The sequence below is a fragment of the Microtus oregoni genome, unplaced genomic scaffold (assembly GCF_018167655.1).
Source record: "Microtus oregoni isolate MIOR12 unplaced genomic scaffold, Mior012 000028F_ref0000031, whole genome shotgun sequence".
Lineage (NCBI taxonomy): Eukaryota > Metazoa > Chordata > Mammalia > Rodentia > Cricetidae > Microtus > Microtus oregoni.
Genome location: NW_024543087.1, coordinates 16,954,361 through 16,970,409, shown reverse-complemented (window position 1 = coordinate 16,970,409; position 16,049 = coordinate 16,954,361). Strand labels below are relative to the sequence as shown.

The 16,049-nt window shown below is 42.7% G+C and overlaps 1 protein-coding gene across 2 annotated transcripts in view; it reads left to right on the top strand.

Annotated features, from left to right (window-relative positions):
• Positions 1-15,717, top strand: part of Dcaf1 (DDB1 and CUL4 associated factor 1) — a 63,285-nt gene extending 47,568 nt beyond the window's left edge. Inside the window, exons 22-24 of one of the 2 annotated variants that reach the window (XM_041676729.1) lie at positions 448-549; positions 8,745-8,997; positions 14,765-15,717. In XM_041676729.1, coding sequence (XP_041532663.1) covers positions 448-549; positions 8,745-8,997; positions 14,765-14,820 — 411 coding nt within the window. In that variant the 3' untranslated portion in view covers positions 14,821-15,717. Of the gene's footprint in view, positions 1-447; positions 550-8,744; positions 8,998-14,761 lie in introns of both variants that reach the window. The other variant, XM_041676727.1, reaches the window with a different exon arrangement.
• Positions 15,718-16,049: the final 332 nt, after the last annotated feature.

The following is a 16,049-nucleotide window of genomic DNA, read 5'->3' as shown; positions in this document are numbered from 1 at the left end:
ATTTAAGATAATTTCCAAGTTATATTCAAATATCTTATTTGACCTCAGATGCATACTAAGGAAAGTAATATTCTTGATGGTATATTACCGATAATGTACTCAATTAATAGGACTTGGGAGATATATGTACCATCTAAGAGAAACAGTGAAAAAAACCTTTATAAATTCCTAGCTTCTGGACTCAAACTGTCCTTCCTTTCTTAGAGGAATCTTTGTGTCTCACAGAGTAAAATAAACCTATTTTAGGGTAGTGGCTCACAGCTACCACTGCCTAAGCTTTCCCATCCCATCTCTTGTCCTAGGTATACCATTTTCAGAGTCCTCCAAATAATTGTAGATATTGAAGCTTTGATATTTCAAGGTCAAGGGAAAGGGCACCTGTCAGCTGAGGTATGGATAGTGGCTCTCTGATTCATTGCTTATTTTGGAACGGTTTTTCCGTTCCAGAATCAAGGCAGTATGGATGCCCTGAACATGGACACGGTCTGCAGGCTTTATGAAGTGGGCAGGCAGCGACTGGCTGAGGATGAGGATGAAGAGGAGGACCAGGTCAGTGATCTTCGAAATTTCTGTTGAAGCTTTGAGGAGTACATGCTCTTGTTTTTTGTTGGAGGGGATTTTTTGTTGGAGGGGATTTTAAGATAAATCTTCTACATGTTGCCATATTTGGAACATCTGTTAATGTGTCTGAAACTTACAGAGAACGAAATTTTGTTATTATAAAACATTTTTTAATTTGAATGGATGAATTAAAATACTCATCTTTACTGAAGACTTTTAAAACAAAAAGGGCATAGGAAGCTACTCTGTCATTAGTACAGGGTTTTTAAACAAGCAAAGGGTGGTATTGTCTGCCTGGTATCTCAATACTCAAGCAGAAGGATTGAGTTCAAGGCCAACCTGAGGTACCTGGTGAGATCATGTCTCCAAAGCACCAGTCTTAAACCAGAACAACAACAACAACAACAACAACAACATAACCTCGTATCTAATGACTGTGTTCCATTTACAAGGTACAGCCTAGGGGACTCTGATTTTACTTCCATGCTTGTTATAGTGTCCATTTTGGGCTTCACAGTAAGCAGTAAGCAGCTTCCATAGGGCCAGTGAGATGACTTATTGGTTAAAACTGCTTGTTGCCAAGTCTGATGATCTGAATTCAATTTCCTGGATTCATGTGGTAGAAGAAAACCAATTTTTTTTTTTTAGTTTTTTCGAGACAGGGTTTCTCTGTAGCTTTGGAGCTTGTCCTGGCACTAGCTCTTGTAGACCAGGCTGGCCTCGAACTCACAGAGATCCACCTGCCTCTGCCTCCCGAGTGCTGGGATTAAAGGCGTGCGCCACCACTGCCCGGCTGAAAACCAATTTTTTTAAGTTGTCCTCTGACCTCTTCGTGCACCCTACCCCTTCGGTAAGTAGGGCAATACAAGAGACAAGCACCTCTCCTAGCTCAGTGCCCGTGTGATCAGGTGGCACTCCTGCTGGAGACGGTAATAGTGAGAGTGGGTGGAGTGATTACGTAAAGATCATTTTGATGATTTGGAGAAATTTAAACATAAATACAACACAAGTAGGTCGTATTATACCCCACAGTCTTACCTTTACCTTTCTCTTGAGGTGGGGGATTTATGTTGTATGTTTGTATGGATTTCTGTTCTGAAGAGCATCTCAAACTTGAGAGCATCAACAGATTTTCCTGATTGCTGGGTTCACAGCCTTCTTTTCACAAGAGTACCCTTTAGTCCACCTCCTTGGTCCTATCTTTTACAGTATTTGCCTCCGAGTTGAAGGACTAGTGTTTGACTTCCTCTCTTGTCTACAGATGAGAGCCAGTAAAATGACATTTTTCCAGATCTTGAGTTAATATCTTTTAGTTTTGGTCCTTTGGGACTTTCCAGTACCCTGGATGAGATAAGACACAGGATGAGAAGAACCTACTATGTTCAGTTTCTTGAAAAGTTTTTTTTGGGTTTTTTTTTTTTTTTTTTGTATTTTCGAGACAGGGTTTCTCCATAGCTTTTTGGTTCCTGTCCTGGAACTAGCTCTTGTAGACCAGGCTGGCCTCGAACTCACAGAGATCCGCCTGCCTCTGCTTCCCGAGTGCTGGGATTAAAGGCGATCACTACCACCGCCTGACTTGAAAAGTTTTTCTTAGCTTATAAAAATCATTTATTATTAATATGTGTGTATTGAGAGAGAGACCGGTATGGTATATATGGGTGTATATGGAGGTCAGAGAACAATTTTGTGGAATGGTTCTTTCCTTCCACCTTTATCTAGGTTCTGGGGATTGAACTCAGGTCTTTAGGCTTGTATGGACAGTGTCTTCAATTACTGAGCTATCTTGCTGGCTTAGTGCAAGTTTCCTTTTTCTTTTTTTTTTTTTTTTTTTTTTTAAGACAGGGTTTCTCTATGTAACAGCTCTAGCTGTCATGGACTTTGCTCTGTAGACCAGGAGGCCTTGAACTCACAGAGATCTACTTCTCTCTGCTTCCTGAGTGTTGGAATTAAAGGTGTGCACCACCACCATCTGGCAATGCAAGTTTCTTAATGGTGCCATTCTTCTATTCCTGCTTCAGTTTGTTGCTTTAGACACTTTTCATGCTGCCTGTCATGAAATAAGATGAGATTTAGTGCAGGGAATGATGGTTCATACTTGTAATTCTGGCACTTGGGAGGTTGTGGCAGGACAATTGTGTTTGAGACTGGCTTGGTTGTATATTGAGACCCTGCCTCCAAAAGCAGTTGAGTGAATGAATTATAAATATTTTATTCTTGCTGAGTAAAGCATTTCTCTGTACATAGTGTAGTATGCATAGACTTTCTTACTCCCCTATGGGTTTAGTCATTAAAACTATCTATTAGGTCTATCTCAGGCTTTCTTTGAGACAGGGTTTCTGTGAGTAGCCCAGTTGTCCTGGAGCTAGTTCTTGTAGACCAGGCTGACCTCGGACTCCCAGAGATCCACCTGTCTCTGCCTCCTGAGTACTAGGGTTAAAGGAATGTGCCATCACTGCCCGATTTGTCTCAGACTTTTTGGTTGGGATATATGCCAACTTGAGGTGTATTTTAAATTTCTCATCTAACACCATTATCCCTACGTTCCATATTTTTGAAGTTTAAGGTTGTGGTAGTAAGTAGTCTTCTCTGGGGATCATCACTGATGTAAGGCCTGGTGTTTTGTCCTTTTTTTTTTTTTTTTAGATTTATTATGTATACAGTTTTCTGTCTGCATGTAAGCCTACATGCCAGAAGAGGGTGCCAGATCTCATTATAGATGATTGTGAGCCACCTGTGGTTGCTGGGAATTGAACTCAGGACCCTTGGAAGAGTAGCTAGTGCTCTTAGCCATTGAACCACTCTCTCCAGCCCTCTGGTGTTTGTCTTTTAAGGTGGAGCTTGAAAGGCAGCTAGGGTTGCTCAAGACCCTGTGGGACGTAAAGGGCTGTTCATTGTGTTGTCTTCATTCATGAGTATAGGGGTTAGTGAGAGAGGTAAAGGCACTAAGGATAGGTTGCGGGCTTTGGAAGCAAGGGACCATCATGAAGTAGCACCTTAACCTAAGGTACTGCATTCCTCTCCCCACTCTCCAGGCAGTCTATGTTACAAAAAAGACTAATTCTCTTTCTGTGATTCTGCTTAACTTGTGAATATTTGAGAAAGATACTGGGATGAGCATAGGGCTTCTGAGTTTCTGATTCTGAAGGAAAATAGAGGCTGTCTCTGCAGAGATGCCAGTAGTTAGAGTGTCCAGTAGTTAGGTGGACCTTAGCAAGTACCTCTGGTACCTAGTGCAAAAGCTTTCTAGCATGGAGGGACTTTGTTGTCGATGCATAGGTGTGTGTCATGGGTAAGTTAGTACTACTTTCAGATTTCTCAGGATCTAGGCTAATTTCATTTCACACGACTCCCACACTCTGGTTATCCACCACTTGCTGGATTCCAAGTTTGAAAGACATCCATTACTGAATGAATGCTTTAATGTAGAGATGTTTGGGATGAGATAGTGTCCTAAGTGCAATATTATTGTGTTGGTTGACATTATTTCTAGACTCTTGTGATAGTCTGATACATTTACTGTTCCTATTGGATCTCTCCTCACTTCCTTTTTTTATGCATCCTTGAATTTTTTAAATGCACACATTGGTTTATATGCTTCACCTGATTTTTAAAACTAGACTTTTCATTTTCATATGAATTATTTGCTATTCAAAATTTTGTCCTGGTCTTGCTACCTGCTCTTTGGTCTTCTCAGATGGTTTGGGTGTGTCATGTGGCTTAGGAATGCAAGCACCTGTGACCAACACCTTTGAATTTGCCTTTTCACCTTAGCAAAACAAGCTCAGGGTAATGAGTGGTCAGTTGCCATTTACTAAAATAGTCTGCCATAAAGTACCTATTATATAAGATGGTAGTTATTGGGAGATGAATGATGACCTGTAGTCAATCCCCAAAACCATGTGGCAGGAGAGAACAGATTCCCACAGACTCGTATATACAAGTAATATGTGAATAAAATAAGTTGCCCTTTACCCTTAGACTTAAATAAGTGTGGATATTTAACAGAAGAGATGAATTTGTACATAATGTTGATGAATGAAATGTACAGAAGATTTCACCTTGCATGGTTGGTACTGAGGAAGCTATTCTGATAGCAGCAAGCCTGTGAGAGTTAGTACCATTCATTCAAAGCTTGATGTCTGTGTTTTTAAAAAATTTAGTCAACTTTGTTGTTGGCTTTTTAGGAAAATTATGAAGCCAAAGATTAATAATTGCTCATTATTCCTAGATTTTGAAAAGTCAGTAGTTGAGTTAACTACTGTTAACCTTAAATTTATAAAGAGCACTCTGAACAAGGGAATATATTTTCTTTTTTCCACTGTTTGACTCTGGGAAACACTGTCTGCTGTGCTTCCTGTGTGTTCTCCACTGCCCAGCAGCGGATGGTTAGTTCCCACCATCTGTACCCCTGGCCAGAGGTGAACTAGTTACTCCTGAAAGGGTCTTTTTTTTTTCTTTCCTTAAAAAGAAAAAAAATGTACTTGAGTTAAATTCTGCTTGTAAGGAAAGACCATGTATTTGACCCTGAAGAAACCTGTCGTCTTCTAGGTGCTAAAGAAGTAGAAGTGTGAGGTACGTAGATATGACACATTAAGTGTCGGACAGTAGGACTGCATCTGAATTCATTACGTCTTTAACACTATCCTTGTTTTTAGATTAACTGCTCTTAAAGGATGGCCAGAAATTTGGTTTTCTGATTTATTTTAGAAGGAAATAAAGGCTAACAGCCATTTCTCTTGAAAAACAGATATTCAGGAAGAAATTTTGAATTATCTATGAACAAATGCTACACACTAAATAAGTACACATGTGAAAATTTTGCACGAATCCTGAAGAACCAGGCAGTTTGGTATATAGCACAGATGGCTAATGGGATAGCCTGGACTCCCTTCCATGATTCTGTCCTTGGGAAAGTGAGGTGGGCAGAAAAGTGGAGCTTGAGAGCTGTGAGTCCTTTAGCTGGCATCTTTACATGGTTCTTAATTAGGGGTTCACATCACAATTCTACTTGTGTAAACTTCGTCTAGTAAAAATCTCCTTCCCGGATGTGGCGGTACATGCCTTTAGTCCCAGCACTCAGTTGGATCTCTCGCGTTCATTGAACTATAGTAATTTCCAGCTCAGCCAGGGCTAGGGCTACATAGTGAGACCTGCCTCAAAAAACAGCAGAAAAACTGACTTACCATTCTGCATCCTTGCTGGAGGTTGGGCAGTGTGTGTTTTGCAAAATTATTTCTCAGATGATTCTGATGGTCACACATGTCACGTAGACCTGATTTAATCTGAGCACTTCATTTAATAAGAAATTGAGATTCAGAAAAGTTGGCATTTGATAGATTTGCAGTAAATGGCCATTGCTGGTTTTTGCAGTTCTGATTTATAGGATGTGTCGCAGAGCCTTTGGGATGTTTAGCTTATGAAAGGGAATAGACCATACATACTGGAGCCCAGTGGGTAGCGGGATGGTGCAGCAGTCGAGGGCAGTACGTGGGGAGGGGGAGGTGTTGGAGACCCCAGTTTTTGAGAAATAAGTTAACTAGAAGTCGAGCCAAGGAAGCGAGAGAATTTTAAGTAAATTTCAGATTTTGACCTGTAACTGAGAGAAGACGGACGAAGGCTGTTAGAAGCAGCCAGAGTTTGGTTGTAAAACTATGTGAGTTTTTAATTTCTTTATGTGTGAGATGATATATGCAGGCAGAAATAATAAAAAAATATGATTAGGGGAACAAAAAACAAGGATCAGGCTAATAATACAGTTTGGAAGCTAACATTTGGCTAGTGACATTTACTGCAAATTTAAATGCCAGCATTAACTGGTGACATTTACTACAGAGGAGCTTGATGGTGACTGTTTAGGTTTTGATACTCTGCACAGTGTTCTGTGCTTATAAAAAGAACAACAAACTCACTCATTGAACATTGTATGTACATTAAGCACTTACCAACAGCTTAGATACATGACTCATACATTAAACAAAGGAAATAAACAGATATACACTTAAATTTGCCAGGTATGGTGGTGCAGAACTTTAATTCCAGCATTGGAAAGGCAGAGGCAGGCAGATCTTTGTGAATTTAAGGTCAGGCTAGTTTACATAGTAAGTTCCAGGACTGCCAGGGCTACATAATGAGACCTTGTCTCAAAAAACCAAAAACAAATAAAATACCACTTAAAAACCACCCCACAGTTGATCTTCATGTTAATAGAGTTTGAGCTTAGTGGAGGCAGCCTCATTCCAGAGACACTGTACGCTGTGGAGTGGTACCGGCAGAAGCCAGTTGTCCCTGTGTGAGGTGAAGATTAAGCAAGCAAGTGGTGTAGTGGCAGCTGAGTGTCAGGGCAGAGACAGCTTTATTACCTCTTTAGCAGTAGACAGGCAGAAGGCACGTGGAACTTGAGTACTAATGAGAAATTGTTAGGTGTGGGGAGCTCAGTCTCTGCATAAGAAGTGAGCAACAGTGGAGGAAGTGTGAAGGTGTCTGAAGTGGGGCTGTGAAAAACAGGTCTGGGGACAGGCTTTCAAGGTGGAGTCAGGCCCACAGCAGGAAGCTTGCCAAAGTCACATTTAGGGTCAGAGGCCAAAGGAGGGAGTTTTTGCCTTTGATCTGTCAGGAAGCATTGGGACTTTAGATCATCATGAAATTGACTTGAGATGAATTCAGAGAGAAAAGTTTACTTCATTTTGTTCTAAAACTTATTAGTAGCCTTTAAAATGGCCTCGTCCTCAGTTCCTCTAAAGTGTCTTAAATCCTCAGTGAAGACTTAGAACAACAATGGCCAACACTTTACATTAGATCCAGTGGAGACCTTATTTACATAGACAAGAGAAGGGCTTTCTGAGGGCGTTGACTCCCAGTGATTGCTCTAAATGTTGCTTCCTTAGATTCCGCTGTAACATTTGAATAGGTCTGTGAGCCTTTGTTCCATGATCCAGGTTTCAAATTTAAAATTTAGACTGGTAAGCTGGGCATACCGACCTGTGACACAGCATGTGTCTCACACACGCGCGCGCGCACACACACACACACACACACCATCCAGCAGCTTATCAGCGAGTCTCTATGGGTTGGGAAATGGCTGAGTGAGTAATGTGCTTGCCACATAAGTATGAACCTGAGCTTGAACCCCCATAACCCATACAAAACAAAGTTGGTTATGGTAGCAAGCAGTTGTAATACCAAAAACTTCTAGAGTGACGGCGAGGTGAGACAGGAGAATCCCCAGAAACTTGGAGACCATGCTAGATACTGTGGCTGAAGAACAAGAGATCCTGACTTAAAAACAAGATGGAAGAGAGGGATCAACACTGGAAGTTATTTTCTGACCTCCACATGTGTGCCCACCTGTACTGACAGCAAAACACACACACACACACACACACACACACACACACACACACACACACCTATGTGTGTTAAAAAGTCTTTAATGGTTGTTCCAAATGATCAGGTCTAGAAGCAAGTTGTTGACAAGTCTGGCTTATATCGTAGCTGTGGGTTTTGGTTTTTTGTTTTTTTTTTAATCCAGGGCCTTGTCAGCAGTGTGCTTATTTTTTATGTGAGCAGCAGTATATTTAGTCCGGGATACTTAGAGGAAATATTTCACTGTTTTTCTGTCACATTATTTATTGATTGATTTATTGCTTTGTAACAGGAAAGCGTAGTTATTTGTATACTCTGTCTTGTGTGCCTCACTTGTTGAAACGTTCACATTGAGTGCTTAATAGCTCTACAAGGGATCTGCCCGTTATGTAGGATGGAATACATGAGCGCGGGGCTTTAGGAGCTGGCACTTCAGCAGCTGTGTTCTTTGTTTACTAGAACATGGGACTTCAGATTTCCGTGCAAACCTTTTGTTCCAGTGTCTGAGTTAAGTGTCCTCACTTTGGTTGATGGAGGAGGCAGAAGAATCCCTCTGGTCTTTGAAGGTTATTGGTAGTTTTAGACAGGTTTTCTATTTCTTTGCATAAGGGCTGTATGACCAGTATTCCCTTGTGGAGGGACCTGTAATCCTTGCTGAGGGGGCTTTCAAATGTCTTGAACATGTGTGCCTGTCCCAGTCGTTATGGATAACAGTTTATTCCTCTGTACACCCCATATTCTCCAGGATAGGAATCACCACATGGCCCATAAGGGTTTAAGCCTTTGTGATTGTCCTTATGGACTTCATGCTCTCTCACCAGGAAGAGGAAGAGCAGGAGGAAGAGGATGATGATGAAGATGATGACGACACCGATGATTTAGATGAACTTGACACTGACCAGTTGCTGGAGGCAGAACTGGAGGAGGATGACAACAATGAGAATGCAGGAGAGGATGGAGACAACGACTTCTCTCCCTCGGATGAGGAGTTAGCAAACCTTCTAGAGGAGGGAGACGAGGGGGAAGATGAAGACTCTGATGCAGATGAGGAAGTGGAACTGATCCTGGGCGACAGTAAGTATAGGGCAGAGTTTGGGATGAGCGGGCCAGGACCCTCTTCTTGTATCAACCCAGGCCAGAAGATAGCTGTGCTTGGGTTCTGCTGATTCAGCAGTCTGGTCCCTTGAGGAGCAGCAGTATGGCGTCAGTAACCCCTGTTCTCCTGTTAGACGTTGTACACCATTCCAGCTGGCTCCCACCTCTTTCCTTTTAACCAAAGGCATGTAAAGTTTTTCTGTCAGAGCAAACTTAGTGCTTTTTTCGCTTCCTGGGTCTTATGGTCTCTATAACAGAAACTCTGCTCTGCTGTAATAATGAGAAAGCAGTCACAGGCCAAACGTATGTTTATGACTGTGTTCTAATAAAACTTATTTACAAAATAGATATGAGCTTATAGCTTTTGAATTCCTTCTTTAAAGGATTGATTGGCCTTAGGAAGGCCAAAGCATAGCTGTCAGTAGAGGCTCAGGCTGGAATCAGTGAGAAGCAGTTCCTCCCCAGCTGCTGTGCCTTTGCGCCTGTTGCATACAAACTGAGGGCCTTTTGTGGGAGTCCTTTCCAGTCTTCTTTTGGCCTAGTCCCCCTAAAGGCTGAGGTACAAGTGCATCTGTTTCCTTCATTCCTCCCCACTTCTTGTTCAAAGTTTGAAGAACAAGCTCTAGCTTGTGTGGTGATTTCCCGCTAGTGGATCTCTGAAACTGTCTTCTGCCATTGCTAATGATCCCAAATACGCCAACCAGAGCTTTATGACTGGACAGACGCCACCACTGCACTCTGACATATCTCAGCCTTGCTGAGAGGGCCACTGTGGGCAGACTCTGCCAGCTGTGGTCCTGGTTCTTTGTATTGCTGCCCTGCCTGAGTGAGGAGTGATCCCTGTCTCCTTTAGCGAACATACCCACCATTCTCACAGGCGTGATAGGTATTGTGTCTAATAATGACAGGCACTAATCACAGAGGGATGTTCACATTTAATTAAAATAAAAATTAGCTCTCATTTTCAAATGCTCTGCAGCCATATGCTGTTACTGCTGAGCAGCAAGAACACACACATCACTTACTCTGCTGACAGAAGTGTTGTGATGGCCCAGGCCAAGCAAATGTCAAGCTTCTTCCTCAGAGGACCTTATGTTTATGATCATGTTTCCTGGTAGAAGAGGTGGGTGGCAGATTTTAAAGCATACAAATAAGATACCCCTGTCACGTGTGCGGTGCTTTCACCGCTGATGGGAGTCCATTTTCTTTGGGATAGATCTCTCTCATGTGCTGGTGGTACTGAAGGCAGACAGCTGATTGCCTTAGCAGAGACTTTCAGCAAGTGCTCTTAAGAGTTATATGAGGAAGTTCTTGGTGGGGTTATCTGCTGTTTATCATATTTAAAGGTGATTCTGTGGGTTAGCTCCCGACCAAGACCTGAGAGCCAGGTAAGAAGGATCCAGAGACATTTTAGCAAAATATCAATATATTCCTCCCTTCACTTCAGTTAATGATGCAGGAGGCGGGGTCAGTCCACATGTAAGAAAGGGTCATTTCTTTTGTTTTTTGTTTTTAAATAAAAAATACTTTAGCAAAACACAAGATTTAAAAACATTTCCAGACAGATTAATCAAAAACTGGTCTTGAAGGAGGGGCTTACTAAGAAGGGCTACAGTACTGTTATTACTAGTGTTCCATTTTTACTCAGGCCTGTTCCTCCAGGGCCTGCTTTATGTCAAGAGGTGGCTAGATTGCATATTCTAAAGAACTGAATCCCTGTTTTTAACCAGTACAATATCTCCATAGAAAGGGAGGAATATAACCCAGGTAGTGAAAATAAAACTTCTTCCGATCACAGATAAAATAGAGAAACCTTCCCACCCCCTGCTCTAACCCTGACAACTGCCTTCATTCACAGGGCTGTGTACTTAATCCATGATGGGGGCAGTGAATGAAAGCAGAGAGCCGCTACCAGTGACCGTGTCCCAACAATCCAGATGACACTTCCAGCTTCTGCTCATGCTTTACAACAGTAAATGACACATAGATGTGCTAATGTGCATTTAATCACCAGAGGAGCGAAGATATCTGAGCTTTTTTATTCTGTGATGTTTCTAAACCTCTACCCATTAAATGCAAAGAAAAATGGAAGGAGTCTTGACAGAGCAGCAGGGACACCCACATGGTGATAGACGGGTTTAAGTGTTACTTGCGGCAAGGAGCCTGTTCCATGCTCTGACTTTTTCTAGGGCTTGGACTTTGCTGTTTTGATAGAACTGTGCACATCCCCACTTCTAGATACCTTAGCTTAGTCCTTGCTTGCTTGTATTGAGATGATACATTTTGGTTATGAAAAACACATTTTAAGTTCTATATTGGGTCTTAATTCTGACAGGGACAGTTAAAGTTTAAGTGTTTCTCTGGAAGCGGTTGGGGGGGGGGGCGTCCTGGGCAGCAGTGACGTAGTTACTAATGCACACTGCCCTCAGCTTCTACACTGTGACCCCAGGTACTGGTTCAGCCAAGGATGCCTGGTCATCCCAGATCCCCAGTTTGTCCTCGTCACCTAACATAGTGGTACTGTGTGGCTAAGATTGGCCCCAAGTTCCCAATCCTTTTGCTAGCTTTACAGGCTGTGCCTCCACACCCAGCTTCAGGTTTTCCATTCTTAATTTGAATATAAACTCTCTCAATTTGAATTTGGTAACAGTATACCCTCCTTTTGCCATTCTGAAAATTTCTTCTCTCAAAGCAATCTGGAAAGTTTTAATTCTGTACGTTATAATAATATTGTCACTATAACCTAGGTGTAAATATTGACATATACATGACAAAGTGTGGCTTTTTCTGCTTGGACTCGGGGTTGAGAGACAGAGGTGGCACCTGAAGGCTGTCCTGTATTGTTTTCAGGGTTGTCCATCGAGGATAGTGCTATTCGTAGTGGCTGTCTGTGGAGCAGACTGACTGTGCTAAACTCCTCATAAGTATTATTGTTACAAGCTTTATTCTGATTGCCTGGAGGAACTCTTCCTGAACTTATGGAGTCTTTTTAGGGTATAGTGAAAGCCATAGAGACCCACACTCTCTGTGGGCTGCCATGTGACTTTGCATAGGCCCTGGGTTCTGCAGGGATACAGCTCCAGATAGAGAACCCTAGTCCATGAGAGAGAGGCATGTTGTCATCAGGGTCTTTGTGTCTTTGCTTCTGGAGACCCCTTGCTCCCAAGCCTGGATGTTGTAAGGCAACAACAGGTCAAAACACTGGAAAGATTGCCTTTGCCGCGTACAGCATTCAGAATGGGAGCTCCTGACCAGAGGCTGCTGATTGGGTCACTGCAACATCTGGGGCTGAGAAAAGGCGAAAGCAGGTAGATAAAAGGCGTCCTGTCACCTGACCGTTGGCTGCTGTGATCCTCGGGGAGCAGTCCTTAGATGTGATGCGGAGTTAAATGTTGGCTTCTTCTTTTTGTTTTTTTTTTTTTTTTGCAGTGAGGTAGAGGGATTGAAGCTTCCTAGGGAGGTTCTCAGGGAAGTGGGCCTGGCATTGTTGGCATGCCTATAATGCAAGCCCTGGAGGAGATTCAGTGTCTGCAGGAGTCTGGTAGAGACAGGTGCTGTGTGTGGCTCTGGGGAGTAGACACTGCCTTCCTTCTAGAGTTTTTACCTCCCGAGAAGCTGCTGGGGTATGGTCTGTTCAGGTTCAAGTCTCAACTTCTCATTCTGTGACCACTCCATTGTGTTTTCCAAATCCTTGCCATGCTGGGCCATGTTTGTATCCATTTGGATCATGCGGAACACCGATTTTGTCTTCTCTCCTCCAAGGCCATCTCTTTTTTATTTGAAGGACGTTCTTGTGTCAGTGCTGCTGTTTTCGTTTCACTGTTTTTCATAAGGGACCTTGCAGAGAGTGAAGATTTGGGAACATGCACTTTTCCTTCCTCACCTTGCCCTAGAATTCTTTTGGGTACCTTGGCGAGGTGTTTGTGGGCACCCCTTTCCACACAGACATGCCAGAGTCCAGGTGTTTCAGGGCTTGCCCACGTTCCTGGGAACCTCATGAAAATATCTCTACAGCTTTTTTATTAAAAAAAACTTAAGGGGCTGGCAGAGATGGTTCAGTGGTTAAGAGCACTTGCTCTTGCAGGACCTGGTTTGATTGCTAGCACCTGTATGACAGCTCACAACCATCTGTTATTCCAGAACCAGGAGATCTGATGCCCTATTAACCTACTCGGGCACTAGACCCATGTGTTGCACAGGTATACATACAGGCAAAACATCCATATATACATCTTTAAAAAAAGTTCAGATTATGTTTAGGGAGAGAGCATGCTTTCCAGAGTGTGTGGTTAGAGGAGGACAATTTGTGGATCTGGTTCTCTCCACCATTGGGCTCCTGGGTAGAACTCAAGTTGATAGATTGGTGGCAGGGACCTTCCTGCTGAGACATTTTAGTGGCCCCTTTTCCTAGCTTCTTGAACAAACACTAGGCCTTAAGAGTTATTTACTCATTTTAACTTTTATCAGATAGGCATGATGTATTTTTGAGGATCCTTTGGTGGAGGGAAGGGTTGGAACATGGTCTCACTGCAGCCAGGCTGACCTCTCCAGAATGTGGGATTATAGATTATGTCCCTCACACCTGGCGTTGAGGGGCTCTTTTCCTATCATTTAGTTTCATTCCTCAATGGATCATTCTAGAAGTGTTAATAAGTTCATTCCTTGTCTGCACATTAAGGTAGAGCCCTTGGTCTCCATGCTCCTTGTGGCCTTCTTGTTGGTGGATGGTTGGCTCTTCTGTATCTGCATTCCAAGGATTGAGTCATAGGATCATCTTGTCTTTGTAGGCTCCTGAGGCTTAGAGAAAGGGATTCAGCCTGTTTTTAAAAATAAATTTTAGTGCCAGATGGTGGTGGTGCATGCCTTTAATCCCAGCACTTGTGAATCAGAGGCAGACAGATCTCTGTGGGTTCTAGGGCAACCTGGTCTACAAAGCAAGTTCTGGGACAGCCAGGGCTGCATAGACAAACGCTGTCTTGAAAAACCAAAACCAAACCTCCTCTGCTAAAAAAACTAGTGTGTACATTTAAGGTATCCATCATGAAAGTATAGGATTTATGTGAAAGAGGTTACTATAGGGAAGAATGGACATGCCCACCATCCAATCATCACCTGCTTCCTATGGCAAGAACAGCTAAAAAAAGGAAAAAAAATCTTATTAGTCTGATCTATAATGTAATTTCATTGATATGGTCTTGTGTGGTATGTTAGGTATGGTATTGTTTATCCTTTGTATTTGCTACTTTGAACTGTTGATATCATTCTTCCTGTCTCCTACTTCCATTCCCCTGTTAACATTTTGTTTTAAAGACAGGCTGGCCTAGAACTCACTATAGCTGGTGAGCCTCTCTTTAGTGCTTCCTTGGGGTTAGGGCCAATGATCCTGCCATAAGGAGACAATAGGCCTGGAGCTGAGACCTCTTTGCTCCTCTCAGTCCTGTCCCTTTGCAGCCCAGTGCCCCAGGTGAAGGCTTGAGGACACTTGATCCCTCTGGGGTGTCCCGGGCAGGAAGCATGGCCTCCAGGTTCAGGTCTTTTGAAAGGCAAGAGGACCAGAGGTCCCAAGGGTGTCCATTGTTGCCACCAACAGGCCTATTCTCTGGAGCTAAGCTCCAAGGAGTTAATTGATGTGTTTTCTACTTTCTGGAAAGTGGTAATTAACCCTGCTCAGGCATAAGTGTGTTGAATGCAGGGTCTCCTACAATCCTAGCACATAATTCTCTCTCCCTTCTCTACCTTTCAGCAGACAGCTCGGACAGCTCTGATTTGGAAGATGACATCATCATATCTCTGAATGGGTGATGTGCCATCCCCACTTGGAAGAGAATCTTGGCAGGCGAGAGAAACTGAGTGAATGAATTCAGAACACCTGCCTTTGCTGTCTCCCAGGGCTGTCCGTTAAGGAACTGTATGCCCTGCATTCAGAGGACTGGTTTAGACTCTCCCTGACTCTGAGGGTCCTTCTAAAAAACAATAACAACCACAAAAAAAAGACTACAGGGACTAGGCCCTAGTTTGCGTCCCCTCCTCCTAGGACGGACATAGCTTTCCTCAAGGGAAAAACAAACATGTCTCTGGGTATTTCACAATATATTTTCTTTGTATAATGTTCTTTACTTAAAGAACAAGAAATAGTTTTTTATAAAACTTTAAAAAGAAAAAAAAAAGCAACAGGCATTTATAACCGAGGGTCTGAACTTATATCCACCAGTCTCCTATCCTGCACTTCATTTTCTTTGGAAGAAAATGATGTCTAAAGAACAATATAGAGGCATTTTTACATACGTATTTAAATGAAGAGGAAAATCGTGGTTTCTTAAATTGATAAGGATTAAGAATATTTTATTATAAATATAATATATGATTTTTTAACCTGTTTTGTTGCCTCATCGCTGTCAAGTTAATTTGTTTTCCTTTGTGCCAGAGCGCTGGAGTGGAAGGCATGGCCTGCTACAGGGAAAACGCCTAACTCCTACCTTGATGGCCAGGCAGTTGTGTAGACCTTGTTTTTGTGGAGTTGAGAGAACTTTAGGGGTATAAATTCACTCCCTCTCTTTCTCTTTGTGATTCAGTTTTTTGAAAGTCCTTTTTTCCTTCCCTTTCTCCCCAATGTGGAAATTACAAATCAAAGGTCTTTTTCTTTAATGTAAAGTGTATTTATTTAAAAAAAAATACAAAATAAACTACAAGTCTGTCTTTGTTTATGGCCTTTCCTTGTTTTCTTTTACTGAGATGGGGTGTCCTTCACCTCCTCACAGTTTTGGCCAGACCAGGGGACCTAAGGAAGGCAGAGCCCTCCCACAGCAAGTCTCCCAGGGCAGACAGTAGTTTAGTCACTTGAGCCTGGCCTGAAGTTGCTGGAGGCCTTGTGAGGACAACAAGGGGGGGAGGGCAGAGGGGGTAAGAGAGTGGGGCTGCATCTCTATCACCGTGTGTGGGACCTTTAAGGAGCAGTCTGGCCACCCCTAGGTCTTTTTCAGTCCTAGAAGTTGAGGGGTACTTGAGGCTTGGTCACGTTGGGTATGGAGGAA